This window comes from Crocuta crocuta, unplaced genomic scaffold (assembly GCF_008692635.1).
Source record: "Crocuta crocuta isolate KB4526 unplaced genomic scaffold, BGI_CrCroc_1.0 scaffold25, whole genome shotgun sequence".
In the NCBI taxonomy this organism is placed as follows: Eukaryota; Metazoa; Chordata; class Mammalia; order Carnivora; family Hyaenidae; genus Crocuta; species Crocuta crocuta.
Window position 1 is genome coordinate 2363445 of NW_027532015.1, and position 12003 is coordinate 2375447.

The window sequence follows — 12003 nt, forward strand, 5'->3', positions numbered from 1 at the left end:
CTCCAGAGGACAGGGTGTTCCTGTGCAGATTCATGGATGGCCACCCAACTCTGAAGGGACATAAATGACACAGAAGGAAGGCTGCAAATCAACCACAAAAGCAAAAATACCTCAAAGGCAACCAGAAGTTAGTTTTTGATGAATCTCAGCACTGCTCTTCATGACCAGCTGCTACGGACTGAATGCTTGTGTCCCCGCAAAAGCCACATGTTGAAGTCCTAACCCCCACTGTGCCCGTATTAGGAAGCAGGACCTTTGGGAGGTGATGAGATCATGAAGGTAGACCCCTCCTGGATGGGGTTAGTGTTCTTACGAAAAGCAATCTCAGGGATCTCCCTTGCCTCTCTCCACCACGTAAGGAAACAAGGAGGTGGCAGTCTGAACCCAGGACAGGGACATCACCAGAACTTGACCATGCTGGCACCTTGAAGCTTGATCATGGCCTTCTAACCTCCAGAACTGTGAGAAATAAATTGTTGTTGAAGCCACACGGGCTACGGTACTTTGTTACAGCAACCTGAACTAAGATAGCTCCTCATGTAGAGGGTTAAGGGCCATTTTTCCTATTACTTACCTTCTTGTAAGGATCTTGTTATGTTTGATGTGCTTAAGTAAATGCTGTCTTAGACTCTGCCTGGCTAGAAGGCTATATTTAGAGCTTACTGAGGCGCATGAGTCTTAAATGCTATATTAGCACAATCCAGCAGAGCTCTATCCTGGCACAGGTATTATTCATTTGAGAATTATTTGGACACTGAGTTAGCAAATCAATCCTCCTAATCTAAGAGGTCATTAGTATTAATGTAACAATTAAAGTACTATCCCTGGTGTGGTTTCATAGGACCCAAGATGCTCCAAACTGAGCCACCCAGGCAAACAGACAACACTGAGAAAGTTCTAGCAAAGTTGGACCATAAGCTTCCTTAAAATGGTAGATGTGTGTGAACTGAAGCAAAACTAGAATGATTATCCAAGTGAGAAACCTGGAATCATTTAAAAAGAGATACATATAAATTGCAAGCATGTTGACAGAGCTAAGAGCTCTGGATTAAAATCTTAAGGAAAGGCTTTCAATGTAGTACAAAAATAATAAGGTAAAATCTAACTGGCTCATTTTTATGGACTGCCTGTGAGGCACAGGGAACACGGACCATTTATAGGATTTGAACCCAGGCAGGGCTGACCCAGACTCTGGCTCCTAACCAACGTGCTATGCCTTCTTCACATGATAAGGGCAATCGAATCCTTATCCTTACCCAGTGGAAATTGCTCACAACAAAAAATTTCCCCCAACTTGTCAGCTTCTTTAGAGGGTCAGACATGAGAAAGTGAGAGCTAGATCTTCCCTTGTTTCTAAAGCCTCCTTGAATTGTGTATAAATAATGGGAAACGAAATAAATACCCTGAAGTGATGCTAAGCTCAGCTCAAAGATCATTCATCACACCACTCATCTGTCTTCTTTTTCAGCCCCTTCTCTTTGCTCAGGCAAGAGCCAATCAATGACAGCTCTCCTTCCCAACTGCCTCCTGCAGCCAGGCTCGTGGAAATAAAACACACAAAAAAATCTGTTTTTCATTAAGATGATAGCTCTCTGCCTGAAACAGCTCACTGCCCGGAGTGAGGAACTCCTAAGCCCTATCAGAATCAGAGCTAAAATGAAGCTTTTTACTTGGCCGGTGTCAATGGGGCTACAGGCCCAGAATATAAATATCTCTAATTCCTCAAAGCAGATTAGTCAGTTGTAAAGTATGAATATGGAAAATGTTTCCATATGTGCCCAGCCTTTTCTGATATTCCCCCCTACACTTTATATATATATATGTATACACACACACACACACACACACACACACACACACACACACACACACACGCAAAATCCCCATTCCTTGGACAGTATTCAAGTGCGGGCAGAAACTTATATGCAAAAGGAAATGATGCTTGAGAAACTTACATGCAAAAGGAGATGATACTTGAGAATCCGTTGAACTGGTTTCAAGAGATAGGACCCCAGGGGCAGTGAGTGTTTCAAAGTTTCCTGACGTTCCCTGAAGAACTTGGCCAGCACCTTGTTCCGCATGCACTCTGTGAGCACAGCCACGGATCTGCAACAAGATGTGTATTTTTACCCAAGTTGTAATGGTAAGATGAGCATTCAAGTTATAATATATTTTTTTAAGTTTCTTTATTTATTTTGAGAGAGAGAGAGAATGAGAGAGTGAGAGAATGAGAGAGTAAGAGAGAGAGTGAGAGTGAGAGTGAGAGAGAGAGAGAGAGAGAGAGAGAGAGAGAGAGGCAGAGAGAGAATCCCAAGCAGGCTCTGCACAGTCAGCACGGAGCCTGATGTGGGGCCCGTACTCATGAACTGTGAGATCAGGACCTGAGTGGAAACCAAGAGTCAGACGCTTTACCGACTAAGCCACCCAGGTGCCCCAGGTACTCAAGTTTTAAAGGCCAATATAAGTGTAAATGCCCTAAAATAGGTAGGGTAGCAACAGAGGTATAGCCAGACCAAGTGCCTCTGGACAAATTAGAAAAAGGTGGCTCTTTGGGTGGATGGATTAGAAAAAGGCACTATAGGGGCTCCAGGGTGGCTTAGTCGGTGAAGCATCCAACTTTGGCTCAGGTCATGATCTCACACTTCATGAGCTCGAGCCCCGAGTCGGGCTCTCACAGCTCAGAGCCTTGAGAACTGCTTCAGATTCTATGTCTCCCCATCTCTCGCTGCCCCTCCCCTGCTTGTACTTTCTCTCTCTCTCAAAAATAAACATTAAGAAAAATTTTCTTGGGGGCGCCTGGGTGGCTCAGTCAGTTAAGCATCCGACTTCGGCTCAGGTCATGATCTCACTGTTTGTGGGTTCGAGCCCCGCGTTGGGCTCTGTGCTGACAGCTAGCTCAGGGCCTGGAGCCTGCTTCAGATTCTGTGTCTCCCTCTCTCTCTCTGCCCCTCCCTTGCTCATGCTCGGTCTCTCTCTGTCTCAAAGATAAATAAACTATAAAAAAAATTTTTTTTTAATAAAAAAAAAGAAAGAAAAATTTTCTTGTAAGGAAAAGGCACTCTAAAAAGCTGGTAGCACAGGGACACATGGCTTCTAAGCATCAAGCTCCTTCCTTCTAGAAGACGCACCCACCTGCCTGGACACGTGCTTGGCAAAGGGATCTGAGTTGGATGTCAGCCCCCAGATGCATCCCATATGGGTGTCTGTGCAGTGCTCAAGCTGCACATCTGCACTCGGTTTCCACAGGTCAGACCAAAAGGAGGAAGCGCCATTGTGCCAAGAAAAAGGAGCTCTTTCTCCACTAGATCCAGCTCCATGCCAGATATTTGTCACCCCTTCTGCTGATTGCCTTTGGATCATATACACACCGCATGACACTCCCTGCGGATAATTGGAGGCTGCGACCCACAGGCTAACCTCCCTTTGAGCAGATCCCTCGAAAGACAGTTTCTGAAACAGACCACCTCCTGAGGGTACTAGGAAAGCGGGTCAGAATTCCTTCTGCATCTCAGCTCCCCAAAAGGCAGTAAGCAGAGCCCCCCTAACCTCCAGAGGATTAGTTGAAACAATGTTCATCTCTTATACATAAAAGCTAGTGGGCTCTTGGAGTCACACACACAAGTAAATTAAAATCTTATGGTCTCGTAACTTAGAAGAAAGCAGGTGGAAGTAATTTCAGCCCCTTTCTCCCCGAGTCAGTAATATGTTTTCAGGATTAATTTAGAAAATTAGAGCCAAACAACAAAATAAGGCTCCTTGGAAGGAAGTGCAATGGAGGTCCTAACCAAGCTATTAGAATCGCTTTTGTGCCCATCGCCCTGGGAAGTATCTGTTCAGACAGGTTTATTTCCCACGTAAGTGGGGATTTCAAAACTATTCTTTGTCACGTAGCCAAGGGTCTTTTCTAAGGTTCTTCAGAGGCTGAATCGACTGCCCAATTGCCCTTTGGCCATGTGAAGGCTTGAGCTCTTACCCAAAGACAGGACACCTGTGACAAATCCTGAGTGCACTCAACTCCAGACTCAGGGCACAGGGAGACATCCAAGGACAATGACCTGACAGGGCCTGCGCCCCTCCCTGGGGAAAGGAGGGAGGGCCCGTGTCTCTTCAAGACGAAACTATTGGCGCGTGACCGGTATGAAGAAGGTGGACATCTGTCAAGGTGTGCCGGCGACATTTAATATCACCAGCTTGGATCCGGAGGGAGAAGAAATGTTGTCAGATGGGCCGAAACGCCCAGGGCTCCTGGCTTGTTGAGACGGAGGAACGGAAACCTGGGGCCTCAGGCAGCAGACTGATTGGAGACGAGGGGACAAGAGGTAGGCTTTGTCTGTGGACACGAAAACCACACACCTGGGCCAGAGCCGGACGCACCTGCCTCACTGAGCCTGCCCTTCGAGCATCCCTCCGCTAACGTGTTTCTTCCTTTGTCCAAGTCGAAGATATAAAATAAATTTAAAAAGATATATATAAACCCCCAAAAAAGAAAAAAACCCGCTTCCTCCAGGAATCTGTTCTTAACTCTCCTCATGGGGACTTACTACTCCTTTTTCTCAAGTATCTTTAGCTTCTAGTCTATATAATGAGTCCAGGCTCCATTAATTTGTATTCTGTGATTTGGTCTTCCCCAGCCTGCTACTACTGCCTGATGGCACTTAGCGGAGTTTGATGCTGAAGAAAAATAACATGTGCTCTAGCATTTAACACTGTGATTAGGACTCAATAAATGCTCAGTAAAAGTCTTTGGCCGAAAAAAGAAATTCTGACGGTGTGACTCAGGGTCTTTGGTCGGCCATCTCACTAAGAATGGTCACCCTCATGTCCTTGTGTGGCTTCCTGTGTAACAAAACTAAAGCCATGATCGAGTAAGATGATGAGGGCTTTTTACACAGAAATTATACAGCAAAGACATAACATACTCTATCCCCAGCCAGATTATATAAACTCGTTCTCAGTGCATCCCAAATTCTTCAAAACACGCCACACATACAAGAGGGTTAACGGACAAGAATTACAGCCAAACACAACAGGTTTACTTAGTTTCCTCACCGCAGGACACCTTCATGGTCTTTCACACTTTCCCTCCCACTGGGAATCTTCTGGGAATCCCAGGCTGAAGGGATCGGTATCTGGGCACCCCGTAATCCATTCTCAGCATGCTGTGCAGATTTCCCATGACACCCAGGGCACTGTGGTGTAGGATGCCCAACACCAGCCTGTGTCGGACCCATCGGCCTGAAACAGTATGGAAGTGCAGAAAATGTACTGCGGCATATTCACAACACGTACCTTGGGTAGTTAGTGCAGTACTGCGTGTAAATGTGGAACTCTTCACTCTGCAAGGAAACAAAACAGACTTTCAGGCAAAAAAAAAAAAAAACAAAAAAAAAGCACAGGGATCACCATTCATTTAAAACCAATAAAAAGAAATAATATTCATCCTTGTAAATCTGGCTCTGGCATCACAGGGACCTGTCTGAGCCCCTGTGGCAATCATCTATGCCTTTTTATCTACCTTGTTTCACACGTAGAATCAACCTGGACTCATTTGCGTTCAAGAAACACTTACTGGGCACCTGCTGTGTTAGGTGAATCTGGAGGCAAAAAGGAAGAGGAGAAAATGAGGTTTCTGCCTCAGGCACTCCTAGTCCTTCAGCAGATGTGCAACGTGAAGGAGAAATAGAAGTAGATCATGTAATTATGGTGGTAAGAACGTGGTGGAAGTATGTGCGGGGCACAAGAAAACTGCCATATACTTTCAACTCCTTGTGAATATAATTATCTCTGCCCACTGTCCCACCTCTTTCATTGGGTAGCCACCATGCATCCTTTGACATTGAACTTAGGCTTTATTTCCTCCGAGGAGCCTTTCTGGAGCTCCAGCCAAACCAACTGCTCCTACGCTGGGCTTCTGTAACACCCAATCTCTTGTAGCATTTACCAAATGGTAGTGACATTTTCTCAGCATCTGTGTCTCCCACTCTAGGCTGTGAATCCCTGAAAAGTAGGGGCCGTACTGTAATCGTATTACACCCATTGAGCTACCAAACCCCCCTCTTTTCTACTAAACTGAAAATTATCTGAGAGCAGGATTCAAGTTTACTCATCTGTTCGCACCAGCATGGCAGCAATGCTCAAGTGCAGTAAATGCTTGACTAACCAACGTGGGGTCCTTGCCTTTTCCTGACACCATATTCTCGGTTCCCTAGTTTCTCTCTTTGTTTTTCAAATGTCTAGTCATGTTACCAAATATGGAGAAATATGAAATTAATCCTTCTTGCTCTTTTAGTATTTTGTTTAATAGGTAAAACCATGACTTCCATGCAAATATAAAAGAAACAGTATCAAAGACTTTATTTAACCTATTGCTCAGTGAGGGAAGCAGTAAGATATTACAACTGGATTTAAAGATAAATGCAAGTTTCATACTTAGATCAATGGGGAATGCTGACAGGAATTTACAAATAGATCCCAAACTACTTTTTTCTATAGGGTAAAGACATCAACTGTCCCCCTATGGTACAGTTTTCATTTGCATGTCTGTGGTCAACAATCACTTACATTGCTATCAGTCATCAAAAATTTAGAGTTATAAGATAGTTTCAAAGACCCCGAAAGTGCAGAGTCAACTGAATCATAGAAATTGGAAGGGTAAATTGGGGGCACCTGGGTGGCTCAGCTAGTTAAGTGTCCGACTTCGGCTCAGGTCATGATCTCACGGTTTGTGGCTTCAAGCCCTGCATCGGGCTCTGTGCTGACAGCTAGCTGAGAGCCTGGAGCCTGTTTCAGATTCTGTGTCTCCCTCTCTCTCTGACCCTCCCCTGCTCACGCTGTCTCACAAATAAATTTAAAATTTTTTTTAAAAAAAGAAGAAGGAGGGTATATTGGAAAATACTTTCCTAGTGGAGGTACCCAGTAATCATTTTTGGTTGATTTCAAAGTCGTTCACAAGTTCCCCTACACTGCCAAGGGGAAGAGGTAGGCAGAGGGGCAGGGGAGAGAGCAGAACCCTGGGTTTTTAAGCTTTTGGCTGTAAAACTTTCAGTCTGAATAAGTAATTCAAGGCCAGTAAAGTATTAGTTCTTGCAAACTCTAAAATGGAATATATTATAAAAAAGAGACACTGCTTTATTTTGGTGGTATTTCATATTCTTTTTACTTCTTTTGTACTTTTGAAATGATTTCAGGTTGGATTTATATGTGACTCCAAGATAGTGACTTCTTTTTCTTTTCTTTTTTTAGGGGGGGAGAATTTTAATGTGTTTTTTTTTTTTATTATTTTTATTTATTTCTAGGAGAGAGAGAGAGAGAGACAGCGTGAACAGGGGAGGGTCAGAGAGAGAGGGAGTCACAGACTGAAACAGGCTCCAGGCTCTGCGCTGGCAGTCGGCACAGAGCCCGACGCGGGGCCCGAACCCACGAACCACGAGATCATGACCTAAGCGAAAGTCGGATGCTTAACCGACTAGGCCACCCAGGCGCCCCTGGGGGGGGGATAATTTTAATGCTTTAATTTTTTTTCTTACTTAAAAGGAATGTCCACTTAGAATCCTTTCTGCTCACTTGACTAGGATTAGATGTAAAATTTTTTATTATAGAAAGTCTCAAACATATATGTAAAAGCAGAGGGGATGGTAAAAGGAATCACCAAGCACCCATTACCCGAGCTAAATATTAACTCACGGTCTATATCCACCTACTTCTCTATCACTCTGAAGCAAATTCTACACATAGGATCATTCCACTTTTATATATTTTAGTATGTATCTCTAATACAAAAACTTAAAAAAAAAAAAAAAGCCTTACCACAATGCCATTATTAGAGTTCCATAATATCATGAATATTCAACCATCACTATTCAAATCTCCTGTCTCCTTTTTTTTTTTTTAATTTTTAAAACTGTTTTTATTTATTTTGGGGAGAGAGAGAGAAAGAGAGAGAGAGGCAGCATGAGCAGGGGAGGGTCAGAGAGAGAGGGAGATACAGAATCCAAAGCAGGCTCCAGGCTCTGAGCTAGCTGTCAGCACAGAGCCCGATGCGGGGCTCGAACCGATGAACCATGAGATCAGGACCTGAGCCGAAGTCGGACACTTAACTGACTGAGCCACCCAGGCGCCTCTCAAATCTCCCGTCTCCTTAATTTTCTTTTTAAAAATAGTTGGCCTATCTGATTTGGATTCCACATAATTCCACAAAGCAACTGGTTGATATCTCCTTAGACTCTTCTAATCTATAAATCCCCCCTTTCTCTCCCCCTCTCCCTCCTATGCTCCCCCTGCCGCCCTGCCTTGCAACTTAGTTGAAGAAACCAGAGGTCTGTCCTACAGAGTTTCTCATGGTCTGTTTTGCTGGTTGTACCCATGTGGCTTTCTTTCGTGCATCTCCCTGTCCCCTGCACTTGTGTGGTTCAGGGACAGCTCGAACAGACTTACATTCCATAGTTGGGCACGAATACATCCTAATTGTATTTTACTTCCATCAGGAGGCACAGAGGTCTGGCTGTCCTTTTCTTGGTGATGTCAACCACCAACGGTAACCACTGTCTGACTTATTAGCTCAATAGGAGCTGCCAAATGGTGGTATTTCTGATTCTAAGACTCCTTCTTCATTTATTAGCCAGAATCGTTCCAAGAAAGGTAACAAACTGTTACCCTGCAGTTTGCAGTTTGTATGGGAAAAGCAGGATGGAGGCTTGAGCATTTTCCCTATGTTTCAGGATCATGCATTTGCTCTCTAGCATCCTGCAAAGGCTACCACGTTGAGTTTAATCACTGTGAACCCATGAATATAAACACAGCTAATGTATTTCAGCTGGTTTTAGTTAGTTACCTTTACTGATGCTGACACCATCCCCTTTGGCCAAGAAGAACGTCTTCTTTGGCATTCGTGACCTGACCTACAGCCTCCAGCAGCTTCCCTGTTTTCTGGAATGACAAGACGCTCCAGATCATCTTGTACATTTCCCGTCCCAGACTCATTCTTCATGGAGGCCGGATTCCTTTTGGTAGGAATTAGTGTTTGGAGACCACAGTCTGGGCATCAGAGGTCTTGCTACTTTGTTCATTGTCATATCGAGGCCTTTTCAGTGGATAGCGCCAGGAATACGGTGTTTTGTAAAGATAACATACATCCTTGGTTCAACCCAGCAACTGGGATTCAGAATTGGAGCGTTTTAAATTAGCATCATTCTTAGTCTGTATTTTCTGCCTCTTACCAATTCCAGTTCGGTGACACTGACATAAACACCTTGTTGTACTCCACGATACGCTCAGTTTCACCAGAACAATACCGACTCCAGGACATTTGACATCACTATTGAAAATGTATTTGCTGTACTTTCTCCACAATCTATCTAAAACTCAACTGGAATTACCTTTGTGTGACCATGCCACAAACTGGCTCTATTGGTAGGCTCATCATTTCATTGTGCTTTTGGTTTTTGGAGACTGCTTTTTTCACTTTCCTTTTGTTTTATAATTACGTAAAATATTTACATGGTTTCAAGGTCAACTCTATTAGAAACCGCATATTCCAAGAAGTCTAGCTTCTATTCCTTTCCATACTAGTCTCCCTCTCATCCCCTATCAGCGACCAATTTTTAATTTCACAGTAAATTCTTTTTTTAAAAAAATGTTGATCCCAGTGTAGATAACAGTGTTGTAGTCAGTGTATCCTTTTTTTTAAAAAAAAAAAAGAACATTTAAATATACGCATGTCCTTCCACATTTCTAGATAAAGAAGATAAACTATTTGCCAGTGATTCTCAAACCTGAGTATATGTCACAACTACCGGGAGAGCTTGTCAACCAGAGATGGCTGGACTGCATCCCCAGAGTTTCTGATTCAGGAAGTCTGCCGGGAGTCTGAGGATTTGCATCATAACAAGTTCCCAAATGATGCTGGTGCCGCTGGACTACGGAGCCCACTTTGAGAACCACAGTCCTATGAACACTTTTATCTACTTCTCTCCCCACCTGTCCCAGTAGTTCACAGAGATACTCTCGATTTACTTCTCCTGCTTCATAGTACTCCATTACGTGGGTGTTCCATGGCTTATTCAAAGAGCTTCCTGCTTATCAACATTTGGGCTGTTTTTCTATACCGTAGATTTCTGTGTGTATATATATATATATATATATTTATATTATTTATATTAATAAACTATTTCTATATATTGTATATGTCTCTGCTNATTATTACTATAAGAATAGCATCATGCTTACTGCGTTTTGGTCACTGCCTCTTTGGAATAGATTTCTAGAAGGGGCACTGCTGGATTACAGGATGAATTCAAATGTCATCTCGCTAGATGCACCCCAATTCTCCCCCAGAGGGCCTGTGCCACTCTGCTCCTGCACAGAGGAGTGACCATTTCCCCACGGCCTCACTAACTTACTAGGCGGCCACGTTTTCACACAAACTACGTTTTAAAATTTTTAAATTAGTTGACAGCTTCCAAAAGTTGGAAGATAAAAATATCTTGAGTTCTGGCTTCTCCTGCAACAGTAGTAGATGCATGGGGCGTGGCGCCCAGTTTCATGTGACGTTCATGCTCTCACGACACAGGTGCCCAGCCTGCTCTAGCCCCCACTGGGGCACACGCATGCGCTGCATTCACCTGCTGGGCGTACCTCTGAAGGCATTGGGGTATCCAGCCCTGGCTTCACAGACAAGACGGGCAAAGTGATCTGCCTAAGGCCATCTGGTAAATCTGGCTTTGCTCACACACGCTCAGTTTCTTGCTTCTTTCCTGCCTGCCTCTTGCTGCACTCAACCTGGGATTGAACAATTATCAGGTTGACTTTCCTTACATTTGAAATGCCAAACTTGTGCTCGCTTCGGCAGCACATATACTAAAATTGGAACGATACAGAGAAGATTAGCATGGCTCCTGCGCAAGGATGACATGCAAATTCGTGAAGCGTTCCATATTTTTGAGCACTGGGTGTTATGTGGAAACTAATTTGACAATAAACTATTTGTAAAAAAAAAAAAAAAAAAAAAAAAATGCCAAACTTAAAAACAATGGCTTCAATGAAGATATATCTGAATTACATCATACAGTTGACCTACATACACCTACTCCTAAGAAAGCCTCAGGACTTTTGCACAATTGAATTGCTGTGCATGTTGTGACATCGTGGCTCTATTCCAATCTTAAAATCTTAAAGTTTTTATTTAAAGCAACTATATGGTCTTAATGTAGAATCAAATGTATATTTGACATGAAATTTATAAGCTCTGTGGACAAGTCCAATAACGATTTTATACAAAAACCAATTGCCCCAAGTTAGTTCATCCTTAAATGCCTTTTACTCAATATATATGCCACCCCAATTCCTTTTTAGAGCTATCTGGGGAACAAGAAGACAGTGATAAAGAAATTATACAAAAGTATATTATTTCCTTCTGATTAAACTCTGTCAAATTATAATCAGAGATGTAAAAATGAGACATTTAATTACAGAAGAACCAAAATAAAAGAGATGGTCAACTGAGCATCTGAGGCACTCAACTGTCTATTGAATGAATAACCAGATTCAAGAAATCTGTATGATTTTAGGGTTTCTTCTGCCATGGGGTCTATCTCTTTCATGTGTGGGTCTCTCTCTCTCTCTCTCTCTCTCACACACACACACACACACACACACACACACACAGACTTTGATTCCTTGGAAGTTTTCACTGGACACCATGAAAATGGCTTAATATGTAAGTAGCATATGGGTGAGGTAACATGAACTTGGATTCATTCCAATGGTATGCATACCAATGTCAGTACTTTCTTGAGAATAATTTCAGTAAGTGGGGAGGGGTTGTGTGTGCATGTGGGTGTGCGCGCCTGGGCACTGAAGGGAGAAGGGCATCAAGGGATGGGGGGAGGGGGGTTGCGGGGAGGCTGGGCTCTGAAGGTAAACTGTGTCTCCCTCTTAAATGCTGCCTAGAGTCAGCCTAGCTGATAGTCAAGATACGGGACAGAAATGAGGATGAGGTTGATGGCA

General features: G+C 43.4%; 1 protein-coding gene and 1 non-coding gene across 2 annotated transcripts in view; one reads left to right on the forward strand and one right to left on the reverse strand.

The window, feature by feature from the left end:
* Nucleotides 1-12003, reverse strand: part of PLEKHG1 (pleckstrin homology and RhoGEF domain containing G1) — a 92227-nt gene that overhangs the window by 30905 nt on the left and 49319 nt on the right. The window contains exons 4-5 of the mRNA XM_077776068.1: nucleotides 5290-5336; nucleotides 1956-2106 (exon numbers count right to left, since the gene is read on the reverse strand). Of these exons, the coding sequence (XP_077632194.1) occupies nucleotides 1956-2106; nucleotides 5290-5336 (198 nt within the window). The remainder of the gene's footprint in view (nucleotides 1-1955; nucleotides 2107-5289; nucleotides 5337-12003) is intronic.
* On the forward strand, nucleotides 10831-10937 carry LOC144241609 (U6 spliceosomal RNA). Its single transcript, XR_013338124.1, has one exon. It is a non-coding gene; the product is annotated as a U6 spliceosomal RNA (small nuclear RNA).